Source organism: Xiphias gladius, chromosome 20, assembly GCF_016859285.1.
Source record: "Xiphias gladius isolate SHS-SW01 ecotype Sanya breed wild chromosome 20, ASM1685928v1, whole genome shotgun sequence".
Taxonomy (NCBI): Eukaryota; Metazoa; Chordata; class Actinopteri; order Istiophoriformes; family Xiphiidae; genus Xiphias; species Xiphias gladius.
In genome coordinates this window covers 1,025,410-1,039,581 of record NC_053419.1, presented here as the reverse complement: position 1 = coordinate 1,039,581, position 14,172 = coordinate 1,025,410, and the positions used below count along the sequence as shown (strand labels likewise).

General features: G+C 37.9%; 1 protein-coding gene across 3 annotated transcripts in view; it reads left to right on the top strand.

The window, feature by feature from the left end:
• Positions 1-11,913, top strand: part of auh (AU RNA binding protein/enoyl-CoA hydratase) — a 34,345-nt gene extending 22,432 nt beyond the window's left edge. For all 3 annotated transcript variants that reach the window (XM_040157856.1, XM_040157855.1, XM_040157857.1), the window contains 4 exons: positions 4,771-4,958; positions 5,221-5,271; positions 8,634-8,681; positions 10,797-11,913. In XM_040157856.1, coding sequence (XP_040013790.1) covers positions 4,771-4,958; positions 5,221-5,271; positions 8,634-8,681; positions 10,797-10,874 — 365 coding nt within the window. In that variant the 3' untranslated portion in view covers positions 10,875-11,913. The remainder of the gene's footprint in view (positions 1-4,770; positions 4,959-5,220; positions 5,272-8,633; positions 8,682-10,796) is intronic.
• The last annotated feature ends 2,259 nt before the right edge of the window (positions 11,914-14,172 follow it).

Genomic DNA, 14,172 nt, shown 5'->3' with positions numbered 1-14,172 from the left:
AGTCACACAGACGTTACAAATATACATAATCATAGATTTACACAAAAAAAAACATGTAAATTAAATAAAATCAAAGGCTCCACCATCTGAACTGCAACCATCAAGCGTCAGGCCGACATACACAGTCCAAAATATCGGAGGACTAGAAAACATTTGTAAATAACTTCCTCAATTATGCCATTTAGGAATAAACTAATCTATAAATCCACTTTGCCTCAAGTTTAAACCATGCATTGTACATAACTTAACTGCAAGCTTCACAGTTTCGACAGGGGAAACACCTTGGAATAAAAATACCCCTCGCTGCTTGTTTGAAGTTCTGCCTTCATAAGCCTAATAAACTTTGGGGGATGAGCGGATACATTGTTCAAAGATGTATCAGATTCGACAATATACCAATACTTAAAGACATCGACTTAATAACAGATGCAAAGGAGTTATGTGTAATAAGGCAGTTGATGGAATGATATTCACGCTGTCTCGATGTTTTTCAAAGAAGAACCTCCTTCAGTGTGTCTATGACTTTATTACATGCATCCTTTAACCAGTGCTGGGGTATTGACGCTCCCTAAATCTATCCATCATATTAGCTGACTGTTGGATGAAATCATGTTCATCGCTGCAGATTCTCCTAAGCCTGCAGAGTTGACTAAATGGCAAGCTTTTATTAAAATAGTGACATGATAGCTTGGCATTAACAAATTATTTTTCTCAATCAATTTCCTATATATTATAGATGCTAGCTTTCCAGAAGACTTCTTTTAAAATGTCACATCCAAACAAGACTAGGTCAAAACCTAGTATATGGCTGAACCACCTATGATCAGTGTGTGAAATTGAGAACATAGTCGAAAACCGTTGTGGAACCGCTGTAAACACCTAATTTCAATGGAAAATAGCTAAAGCGTGAGACAGAGAGAGGTGTGCCTGTAGAGGGGAAGCCCAACTCGAGCTCACGGGGCAAAAAAGAACAAAAAACAAACAAACAAAAAAGTTGCTAAAAGGGTCTGAAAAGATGCTAAATCAAGATACAAAGGCACTATTCATTATGAAAGAGCAGTGACCAAGCCGACCAATGGTTTAACATCTTCACTCAGTCATGCGGCATTTGGCTTACCAATGGTGTAACTTCATCACTCAGTGAGCCAGCCACAGACATTTGCAGATGTAGCGCTGGACTGTGGCCGGTCCAGCCAAAAATGGACAGCATATTGACTTCTCTCTGTCTTGAAAGATATATTGTCTAGCCTTGTATTTAGATAGCATAAAAATTGAAATAATATTTCTATACCTTTCCCAACAAGAAGGCAATCATCAACAAATCAAGATAGAAATGCATATTATGCCTAATTGCCTGATTGTGAATACTGTAAATGAAGTCATTTTCAAAATTCCCCATAAACAATACGGCATAACTGCATGAAAGCAGTGAACCCATGGCTATACTCGACTTTTGAAACCATCTAGTGGTTAACAAGAATTGATTTCTCAGTGTTAGGAGATAAACATAATAAATACAAATAGAATGAGATTCCCTTTTAGCTAGGTAGAATGAAAGAGCATCAATTCCTGCATCATAAGGTAAGTTTGCATATATTTCACATCTTATGAAACCAATCAGTCCTGTTCCTCAATGTACGAAACACAACTTGGAGAGCTTTACCTGTTCTCTTAGTCTATAATACTTGTTCTTCATCCTCTACCAACCTACAATAAGTAGATAGATGAATCGGTAACAATGCACTCTTGATTTTAATTTTCTTTTTTTTCAGCATTTTAAATGCTCATTGTATGACTATTAGCAAAAAAGTTTAATATTTTTGAAAGAATTGAAATAACTGTTTTTGACAGGTAAAAGGATCCACTCTGGGTGTGGGGACTTATGGGTTAGTCAATAACTTAGAGGAAGGATTGAAGACATTGTTCACCTGGGTTGTTGCAACCATGCCTTTCTGCGTGTGAACCTCCTTCCTCTTCCTGATCCTTCTTGTTGGCTTCCATGCTCTAAAGTTACTTGTTGGTGTTGCTGGGGTCGGTGTATGATGACACATCTGTGTCAGATGTGCTGGACCACTCACTTCGGCTATAAGATAGAGGTTGTCCCTGCGGATATCCCCTTGATGTCCTGGTGTGCCAGTTGTAAACTTTGTTTTCCTTTATAGTCAAAGGCGTTGTGGTGATTTTCTTTATTTTCGCTCGTTGAAGCGCTATCTTGTAGGAGACAAGCTGATTCTGGATTTCATCCATTTTGGATTTTTGGTTCTTCTTGCTCAGTTGTTGTCTTAAAGGTGTTCTTTAGTCCCTCAGTGTTTTTCAGTTGTAGCCTTCAATTTGGAAATTCCAACTGTAGAATAGGATATGACAAGAAACATGAAGTCCTTATGATGATGATTCAAAATTTCACACCACCTTTGGCAGAAAGTTACATCTCTTCCTATAGTAGGTTTTTATGTGGATATGGAGTGTTTTTGTATGCAGTTCAAGCCAGATTTGTGTTTTCTCAAGATGTACAAGTCTTCCAGTCATATCATCTAAAGACTACAAAGACAAAGCAGATTCATCACTTGAATATAGAATTTTTTCTGCTTCAGCCATGGTAAAAGAAAATGTTTGGGCTTTCGCCTCTGTCAACTCATTAATCTATTCAAATGAGGTTGTCTTTACTGAGTTGCAGTCAGAAATTGAAGTAAAACCAATCCTGAAAGCAACTGCACTCCAGACACTGGTCAGGTGCATTCCACGAGGGAAACAATCAAAATTTTAAACAAAAGGAGGCTTTCACCCTAATAAATTTATACTCCATATAAATAGATTATGTATATTTGTAAGTCATGTATGATTTTATTGTTTGCTGTTCTGCAGTATAGTTGTTCAATTTTAATTTTTTCTTCCTTAATTTTCACTGGTTTGATTTGTTCTTTGAGTGTTTCTAAGCAAGTCAGTACTAATCAGTGGCATCAGTAGTACCTGCACTGGTTAGATTGGGTAGGTATAAATACCTGAGATGTTATATGGTTTTTCCACACTGGAGGTGTTTTGTGCCAAAACATATTTATTTGTGCTCCGCCGTGTAAGTTACTGAATAAAAATGAAAATTCTCTCCTTTTTTGACTTATGATTGTTTCCTTTACAGAACGCACCTGATCACTACCTGGAAAGCAGTTGCTTTGAACCTTATTTTGACATTCTTTCACATGGCATGTGTACAGTGGCAAGAAAAGTAAGTGAACCTTTTGGAATTACCTGTATATGGTATAATTTTCTTTCTTAAAATATGGTGAGATCCTCAATTAAGTTACAACAATAAACATATTTTAACTAATGCACAAATCATTCTTGTCAATATTGAATGCATCATTCAAACATTCACAGTGTAGGTTAAAAAAAAAAAAAAGTGAACCCGGCGGCTAACGACGTCAACAGAAGCTAACTGGAGTCAGGAGTTAGCAAACCTGGAGGCAAATCTATGAAATCAGGTTGGAGGCGTGGATTGGAGCTACTGTGACTCATGAAAACATGCAAACATTGTGAGTTTGCGATTCACAAGCCGAATCTGCTGCCTGTGGAAAAAAAAAAAAATAGATCTCAGAAAACTTAAGGTCAAGAATTGTTGATTTACATGAAGCTGGAAAGGGTTATAGTAATTTCAAAGAGTTTAGACATTCATTAGTCCACAGTCAGATAAACTGTCTATAAATGTGGATGATTTAGTTATGTGGCTACTCTCCCTAGATGTGGGTACCCAGCTAAGATGACTCCAAAGGTACAATACAGAATACTCAAATCAGGTAAAAAAAGAAGCTCAGAGCCACAGCTAAAGGCTTAAAGATCATTGGATCTTTTTAACATCTCTGTTCATGAGTCCATCATGAGACCATACACAGATCATGGCTTGAAGTTTCCCAAAGAGCACTTTGACACGCCAGAGTCCAGACCTTAACCCAAACAAAGATGCTATGGAATGAGCTCAGAGAGCTGTTTACACCAAACATCCTAAGAATATGGCTGAGATGAAGCAGCTCTGTAGGAAGAATGGTTTCAACATTCCTCGTGAACAATATGCAGGTCTGATCCACAGCTACTGAAAGCGCTTGTTTTCGGTTATTACTGCCAAAAGAGGTTTGACCAGTTGGTAAAATCACTGTTTTTCCACCAGCACTGTGAACGTTTGATGGGTGTGTTCAATAAAGCCACAAAAGATTGTGTGTTAATAGCTTAAACACATTGTCTTTGTCCCTACCTGTGACTCAGATGAAGAAAACCTCACATTTTATGTCCAATTAATGCAGAAAACCAGGTCAGTCCAATGTGTTCACATATTTTTCCTTGCCACTGCAATCTTCACTTGTTTTATGGAGGTAAGCATCAGCTTGTAAAACTTGGTAATTTATTTATTCCTTATTATTTGCATTTTGCACTGAAATCTCTAACCCCCACAGGATTCAGCTACATTGCATTCTGGTTAATCTGCAGCTCCGTCGCTTTTTGAATATTCACTGGAAACTTTGCAGGAGTGGCGCCTGTTATTCAACAGCCAAATTTCCAATTTAGTTCACTTGTTTTGCTGACTTTTTTCCGTGTTTTACAGCATATTGAATACATGTTTTCAGCTCGTTTGGATGCTTTGTGGCTGTACTTGAATATGGCAAAAAACCTTTGTGCTTCTGACTTTTTCTATCATTATTCATTTTAAATGTCAATAACCTGTATTATCATCAACCTCTATGGTCGAGGCCATGTTCCATCCAGGTTTTTATCTCTCTTGTGCAGGTGGTACACAGCGTCTCCCCAGGGTGATTGGTGTCTCTCTTGCTAAGGAGCTCATCTTTGCTTCCCGTGTGGTGGATGGAACAGAGGCATGTCGTCTGGGTCTCGTCAGTCATTCTGTGGAGCAGAATAAGAGTGGAGATGCTGCCTACCTGAGGGCTCTGGAGCTCGCCCGCGAGATCAACCCTCAGGTAACACCTCACTGACAAGCAGACCGCTATATCAAGAAAGTTATACACTGAGGGAAGAACAAAAAGGTGTTTTAGTTATGATTGCCATGACTAAATTAACAGTTTTTGCCTATTTTAGGCCTGCAGTAATTTCATCATCATATTGTACTGATTCAAAACAAATCTAGAAGAGCACTTTATATCACACACAGCAATTTATGAAACCTTGTAACCTGTGGGGGGGGAGAAAAAGACGTTCACTCTCCAATTTTTGACTCCACAGGGCCCAATTGCAATAAGGATGGCAAAACTCGCGATCAACCAGGGGATAGAGGTATGTCTTAGAATATGGTGCAGGGCTGCTTTTACAGTATTTTACAACTAATTTGGCTTAATAGTCACAACAGTGTTTAAATTAGAAAAACTTAACATCTTTTGAATAATTTGTAGTCTCCACCCCTTGCAGTGCTGGGCAGTGATGTCATCACATGCCTCATCTATTTTGGATTTTAAGATTTCCCGCCTCCAGTGACACTGGACTGGTCGGCATTCATTTGCAGATTGTAGTGAACGAGCAGGAAAATGACAGTACACATTGTTATGTTTGTGCCATGCTGTCCCAGCAAATCAACAGCAGTTCTTTGTCCACTGAGGTTGCAACCACTGCACTGACTTTTATCAAAGTTGAACCTCGCTGCATACACGTAGTGGGCTACTATACTATACTTTACTATACTGCACACAGAATGTATTTGATCTAAAAACACAAGACTAATTCTGTGTATCATATTCAAACACATGAACTCTAGTGTTGCAACATTGCTACATGACACCTGAAAATATTCACATCTCAAGGTCTTCTGTCATTCTGTTCTTAATCCTTAATCTGTTTCTTTGATACTTAGTGCTTTTTCAGACTTTGTTAAATTGTTGTTAGGCTGATTGCATTGATCCCTTGGAAGATGTTAACATCAAGAACATTTTGCTGGATGTCTTCAGGCGAATGTCATAACTCTGGACACTCACTCAATTTCAAGTAAAATATACTGAAATAATTTTTGCCAAAAATGAGACCTGTGCAGTCTATATACTAAAGTCCAATACAACTATTTAACCTACAGACTCCAAAATTGCCATCCAGTTAAAATCAAGGCGCACAAAGTCTCACCAAAAACTTGTTTTTTTTTATATTTTATAAGGGCTTTTTGAAGGCCTTTGTGCATTACATAGACTTAACATGTGTTGTTCTTTCTGGTGTAGATGTAATACTGTAAAATAACTATAGCACTACAGAGGCAAAGGTTAATCTTCTCAAGTTTGGCTCTTCATTCCTTCCAGCTTCTCCCATTGTTAGGCCATGATTGACATAATTTAATTTTTTTACTGTATGCCCTGACCCAGACCCATTCCCATCCTTCAAAACCATCAGTGCTGACCTGCTCCATGTTGTCAGAAACTGCCAAGAAGGGTTTCTACCAGCCTTTCGTATGTGTATGGTGTGGCGACTGTCAATTACGTTTTAATGTGATTTACTTGGGCAGTGTTGTCAAAATCATGAGACCTGCTTGTAAAAACACATGTTGAATTCATTTTATGATCTGTATTTCTAGTATAACTTTGAAGACTGCACTAAATGATATGGCTATCTTTAGTGAGTTGAGAAGTTGTTAATAGTTTTCCAGTATTTACGTTAAGCATTTTGTGTTTAAAGGTAAGAAGTTGGTTTTGGCTCTTTCCATTAACAGCTTTGCAAATTGAAACTCTGTTGTGAAATTTGAGCAAAAGCATTGGAAAATGCTTTAAATCCAGCAGGAGGTTCCTCTATCTGCTCCCACAGATGTGCTATGTTACTCCTACCTTAAAAATGACAAAACTAAAAGGTTTATAATAAGATAAAACCGGTATGTGTTGAGATGATGATGAGAGCTGTCTCATGTGAAAGATGGCAATTCTGAAACATTCTTATTTGAGATTTCAAATACAGTTGCTTTTAGGCTGAATATCCTTCATGCTGTTTAGCAGATAAACAGTAATATGCAGTTACATACAGTTGCAATCAGAAATATTCAACCCTCCAAAGATTATAAGGATTTATTAATTAAAGTTTTATCAAAGAGCAAGATTCTGCTTCAGATGACTTCTTTATGAGTTAAGTGATACATATAATCAACACAGAAAATGCATGATGTTGTATTTATGTGTAACAGTATATTTTGTTAAAATAGCCATGTCACAATTATTCATCCCCTATATAATATTGTTTTCAAAGCCGTCTCACAGTTTTTATGGCCTAAAGTGGAGTTGAAACATAATTAAGCCTTTTGGAACAATATATATAATCCTTCATTTGCTTCAGCTGTGATGCATATATAAACCCCACCCATGAAGGTATTCAAGGTGAGTTGCAATCATGGGAAAGGCAAAGGAGCTTCCACAAAAGCTGAGTGATGAGATTATTTCATCACACCTGAAGGGCCTTGGGTATAAGATTTCCAAAAAATTTAATTTTCCAATAGACACCACTGGGAGCCTTATAAGGAAGTTTAAAACTTATGGAACAGCTGCAAACCTGCCTGGCCATGGAAGAAAGCCCAAAATTTCATCAAGGGCCCTTAGCAACTTAGTCAGAACAACTAAGAGAAACCCCCGTGTGACTGCAAGACACCTACAGGATGACCTGATGAAGGCTGGTACAAGTGCTTCAGTGGCAACTATAAGAAGTGCACTGAATAAACAAGGACTAAATGGCTGGACTCCAAGACGCACTCCACTCTTGACCACAAGGAACATCAAAAGTCGACTAGAATATGCCAGGAGGAAGTTGGATAAGACTACAGAGTTTTGGGAGACAGATCTATGGACTGATGAAACCAAACTGGAACTGTTTGGACATATGGACCAGCGGTATGTAAGGCCAGGCTTATGACAAGAAGAATACAATGCGGGGCTGTTTTTCTGCGGCAGGAACTGGCAATCTTGATCATGTACCTAGCATCATGGATTCCCAGAAATACCAGATAAACTTTAAAGAGGAACATGATGCCTTCTGTTGACAAATTAAACCTCTGTGATTATTGGACTTGACACGATCCCAAGCACACCTCCAAGTCAACCAAAGCTTTGTTGAGAAAAAGATCCTGGAACGTCCAGGAGTGGCCTTCTCAGTCACCAGATTTAAATCAGATTGAAAATCTTTGGTGGGATTTAAAGAAGGCAGTTGCAGCACGTAAGCCATCAAACATCACTGAGCTATAGGCTTTTGCACGTGAAGAATGAGCAAAAATTCCGATCGAGAGGTGTAAGAAGCTTGTCAGCACTTACCGAAAACGTTTGTTAGAAGATATATAAAAGCTAAAGGATGCGCCACAAAGTACTGAAGCTGGGGGTTGAATAACGCTGCACATGTATTAAGAGTTACATTTGTCATTTGAACTTCAAAGTTAAGTCAACTTCTGCTGTCAAAATAACTCAAATATGCATCAATACATATTTTTTGTTGTTTAATGAGGTTTTTTGTCATTGTCTAACTTTCATCCACATCAGTCTTTTTTTGTGGTGAGGGGGTTGAATATTTCTGATTGCAACTGTACAGTATATCTCCTTGTTGTTAATTAGAAATCATCAGGTCTGAGTCACACAAGAGGAGAGAATTATTTTTCTGCTGTATTCGCTAAAAGATGCCACATTCTCTTTCAGGTGGATTTATCTACAGGTCTGGCCATTGAAGAGGCATGCTATGCCCAGGTAAGAATTTAAACTATTCAATTTACAATTATTTACTCTCAGTTGGCAGTTTATTAGGTCAGCATACATTAATGACATGTCGACAGAAAGGGAACAACATTAAAACCTCATGGTATTCTCAGGTTGTGGGTTTTCACGTATTATCCTAAGATCGTCAACCCCACTCTTAGCCTTTAACTATCATTAAAGTAGCAAAAATTAGTTATTTTTTCAGTGTGATGTACTTGGAGTGGTTCTTTGAACCAACGTGAAACCATATACACTCGGTGTATATCCTTTTTATATTGGCTGAAGCAATTGTAGAAGTGTCAAAGCTGATTTTGTAGAGTTGTCTTGTAAACAAACAAACAGTTTCTGTTTACATTTAGTGTTTGTCACCAAAATTTGTGTGTGCATTCTTGAGGTTTAACAAACATGATGGATTTCTTTTCTCATTGCCCAAGCTGGGCACCGTTTCCCAAGAATAATCATAGGTCATAGAAGCAAAGACTGTTTTCTAAGAGTTCTACAAGTGTTTCCCACAGCAGCACTTAAGAGTGCATGTGCATGCCATTAAGAACTTGTTAACATTAGGTGATTGAGGTGCTGAAAAGATTATGCTGAATATACTTTAAAGTAACTTGGGATATTTAACTGTAAGCGATACTCCAAATTAAAAATATATATAGTGTTGTACAGGACACAAAAACAATTTATACTTGGAACTGTTGACTATGAAAACAATGCTTAATGAGCAGTAAATGCTTGCGGCTTTAGCTTGCTGCCCTTTTACAATTCGTGTTAGTGGAAGGAGGGAAGTTTAAGAAAATAAACTTTGACTATCTGTTGCTCGAGGTTGATAGTCTTGCACTTAAACCTAAAAAGAAGCAGTGGTAGTTCATGAATATGGGGGAGAGGACAGTGACAATAGAAACTGGTAGATCAGTTGTGAAACAGTTGTTGAATTAGGGACTGTGTGTGTATGTTTTATTTTCTCACTTTCTAAATACATCAATTATTTTCCATTAAATGTCTCTTAACAACTTAAAACTTAAATAAAACTTGTTAGAGCAATTTTTGTATTAGTTGTAAGGTATATTGTTTCAATTTGCTGAATTATTGAAATAATTTAAAGTTTTGTTTGGCTTATGAAGTAATAATGGTTTTATTTTTTGAGGCATTGTTTTTGGATCTATTATGGTTTATTAGGGGATCAGCATCACCTAATAGATGCACCATAATCGATTGATGATAGATGGATGGGGTGGGACAGAGCTTATTTGAGCATGGAGCATGTATGTGTGTAGAACGGGCTTTGGTACAAGTCTTTGACTTCACGTTAGACTCATCAATATTGCCATGTTTTTTGTCTGTTAAAAGTGATAATAAATCGGCTGAAATGAAGGCAACAGTGATTTGGACTGTCTCACGTCTGAGTCAAGAAGTGGAGCCCCTTAAAGATAGCCAAGTTCCATAAAACTGTAAAAGAACAGACTACAACACTTTTTTAGTTTTTGGTTTCTCTTACAGGTTCTGGTGCTTCTTAGGTTCTCTTAGCCCTCTACGAGTGGGTAGGAGGCACTCGATAATGTACAATTATTTCTAAGAGTGTCTTCCGTTACAATGCTTTTGAGAACATTTCTTAATCTTAAGAAGGTTTTTAAGATAGATTTTTATGATCATCTTAGCCTTAGAATTCTTTTGGGAAAAAAAGCCCAACTTTTTCTTCATGTTTGAAACCCACATTATTTACTAGCTAGCAGTCTTCTTCTTCCTCCGTACCTTTGTTGGCGCCACCTGTAGATGAGGTGGAATAATAGCTGGACTTACACAAGAGGAATTTCAGTCCAGCTGTCTAACCCATGCAACAGCCTTGCAATAAATCCTCCATTCATCAAGGTTCTAATGTTCAGTTTCTGTTGAAACTGTTATAGAGATGTGTTGATTCAAATGTATGCTTATTTTAGAGGTTGTAATTTGTATTTATAAAATGAAGGGCAAATTTATTTGAAACAACTCTCCATACGGGGTGTCCGTCAGGAAATTGGTTAATAAAGGCAGTAACTATTGACTTAAGTTAAAATAAATCAAGAGGTTTATCTTTTTAAGTACTGATACAATGGTATTGTCTTCAAGGTGATACCAACTAAAGATCGACTGGAGGGTTTGGCTGCATTCAAGGAGAAGAGGCGTCCTCACTACAAGGGGGAGTGAGGCAACACTCATTGCAGAAACAATGAGAGTTCTCCCTCTGTTCCACGGCTTCCAATATATTTATGGGGGAAACTGTACACTTCAACACATTAACCTGTACAGTATCCAGTCTGTTTGACCGCAGGACACTAGGCTTGATCCTGGCTGCTGATTTTGCCAGTGACTTAAATGTTATAGTGTAAAGCCCTTGCTGGGTGTGTCAACTATCACTTAAGCATTTGGAGAAAACAAATGAATTAACCAAGCATTGGCCACTGCTTACAATATTTAAAACCTTTGCAATCTAAAACATGAGTTACTTCAAATGGTTATCATGAGTTGCAGTATGATTGGTAGTTAGTCACTAACAGTAACCTCCTTGACTAGCGGCCCAATCTAAGAGATACTGAAAATTCCATAAATTTCTGTGAATGCTTCACAATAGTGATGCATCAGAAAGTTTACTGCTTTTTTACTTTGGTACAAATGTACTACTGTGTTCATAACACTGAATAACACCAGAGGTGTCTGCATAAAATCATTAAACAGACTGGTTTTTCCCTTACTTAAACAGTGTCCAGATGGTGGAGTTTTGGATTTGACACTTACTGTCAGATGTGTAGGATTTGACGATTTCTGACTTTGGCACCACCCTGTGGTAGTATCAAAAAAGACACCATGATTCACAATGAATTGGCTGAAAACAACACACAACCTCAAATTTCAACAGAATCATCCAATTTTTCTATAAATCCAAGCTTAGGCCATTAACATGCTATAAGTGACATCAAAACTTTCTGCACATACTGGTTTCAAGGACACTTTAGCGGTTAACCCCAAAGGTTCTTTCTTATGCATTTTACCCATTTTCTGAAAGCTCTTGTGTGTGTACACTGGTAGCTTTAGCCCATCATTACAAAGCTTCTCCTCTTCTACAGGGAGTACAGTTTGAACATCTGGGTTTATGTGACATTTTTGATGACAGGGGGCTTGCATGACTTTGGTACCCCATGGTAGTAGTATTGGAAAAAGACACTGCAAATAAAGACTTTTAACAGAATAATTTTAAAGATGTTGCAATCATATGAACATTTAGAATGTTCATTCATTGTGAATTGAAAAACATCCTGCTGCTCGCCATTACTCAGAGTCAAAAGTCGCCAAAAACGTAGACTACATGAGAAGTATACTGGAAGGAAATGGGTGTTTTATTGTTTTTGTTTGTTTTTTTTTCCCCCCCTTACTTATTTTTTCCATAGTTTTATCTGTCCATAGCGGAACTGCAAAGGTGAGCAAGAGATTTGTTTGATTTGAATGGCTTGACACAAGTAACACACAATAGATTGATTAACAGTTAGGTCCAAGTATTTGGACAGTGACAAAATGTTCATAACTTTGCATCTATGTAAACAACCACAGTGAATTTGAAATGAAGGCCATCAAGATGTGATTGAAGTGTAGACTTTAAGCTTTAATTTAAGGGGTTTAACAAAAATATCACTTTTTGTTTATTGTTGTCATTTTGAGAGCCTCAAAAGTAATTGGACAGCTGACAGACCAATACTTTCATGGTCAGGTTTGGCCTGTTCCATCATTATTTCTTGACATTTTAAGCAGATGAAAAGTTTGGAGTTGATTCCAAGAGTTGAATTAGCTTTTGGTAGCTGTTCATGGCAACCACACAGATGGCAGGAACTTTAGCAGTAGCTAAATCAAAAATTTGGTTCATTCTTAAAAAGAAGGAATGCACTGGTGAGCTCAACACCAAAAGGCCTGGAAGACCACAGGAGACAACTAAAGTGGATGATTGCAGAATTCTTTACCTGGTGGATAAAAACCTTTCACAACATCTATCGAGGTCAAGAACACACTCGAGGAGGCAGGTGTGTCATTGTCAATGTCTCCAATCAAGAGACGCCTTCATGAATGTAAATACAGAGGCTTTACTACAAGGTGCAAACCACTGGTAACACTCAAGAACAGGAAGGCCAGATTAACCTTGCCAGAAAACATCTATAAAAAAACCTGCCCAGTTCTGTAACAAGATTCTTTGGACAGATGAAACCAAGATTAACAAGTACAAGAATGATGGGAACAGAAGAGTATGGAGAAGGAAAGGAATGGCTCATGATCCAAAACCACCACATCATCTGTCAAACGCAGTGTTATGGCATGACAATGTATGGCTGCCAATGGAACCGGGTCACTGGTGTTTATTAATGATGTGACTGCTGATAGAAGTAGCAGGATGAATTCTGAAGTGTGTAGTTCTGTACTATCTGCTCAGATTCAGCCAAATGCTGCAAAACTGATAGGACAGTGCTTCACAGTACAGAGGGATAATGAACCAAAACATACTGCGAAAGCAACCCAAGAGCTTCTCAGGGCAAAGAAATGGAATATTCTTCAATGGCCATGTCAGTCACCTGACATCAACCCAATTGAGCATGCTTTTCACTTCTTGAAAACAAACTGAGAAAGACCCACAAACAAGCAGCAACTGAAGGCGGCTGCAGTAAAAGTCACTGTTAAAATACTCTCATACCTAACTGTATTTGAAAAAAAAGGAAGTATATCAGTGAGACCAATGAGCAAAAAAAAACTCACTTCAGAAATGCTTCAAAAAATGTTTCAGAAATGCAGACTACCCTTAAAAGTACATTATTTACATTATATAGACGTGATTGACAGTTCAAGTCGAGTGATTAACCTTAAATGGTACAAAGGTCAGTGGTGAACTGCCAAAGGTTAAAAAAGGAAAAAAAAAAAGTGTAGGTCACCAAAAACTGAGAAGTCCTGTGAATTTCATTTAAAACAGGCCTTTTTCAGTGATGAAGAAACTGATTCACTTACAGCTTTCCTGCAGCAATGGAAGTAAATGAAGCCTTTAAAGTTAATGCAAACAAGTTTGTCTGTACAAAAGCAGTATTTGAACTGTGTTGCCAAACCCTCTGATGCATGATTAGGACAACACTGCAGGAAGTAGGACAGTAGGCTAAGATATTTCCCATCAGCATGGTAAGAAAAAGGCAAGTAACAAAGGAAGACAGACTGGTTGGTCAGGGGTTCATCCTACAGCAAGATATTGAGCCAAAACATTAAAAAAGAACCAGGCGGTGGATTCAAATGATGGAAGACCAGCACAGTCTCCAGCCTTTATCCCCATGGAGCTGGTTTGGGGTGAACTGGACAGAAGGTGAAAGCAAAGCAACCTACATGTGCAGCACATTCATGGGAACTTCTGCAACAGCCCTCGGACAAACTTTCTGAATAATATTTCATTTCCATTGTAGAAAGAACATTACAAGTGTGTTCGGCT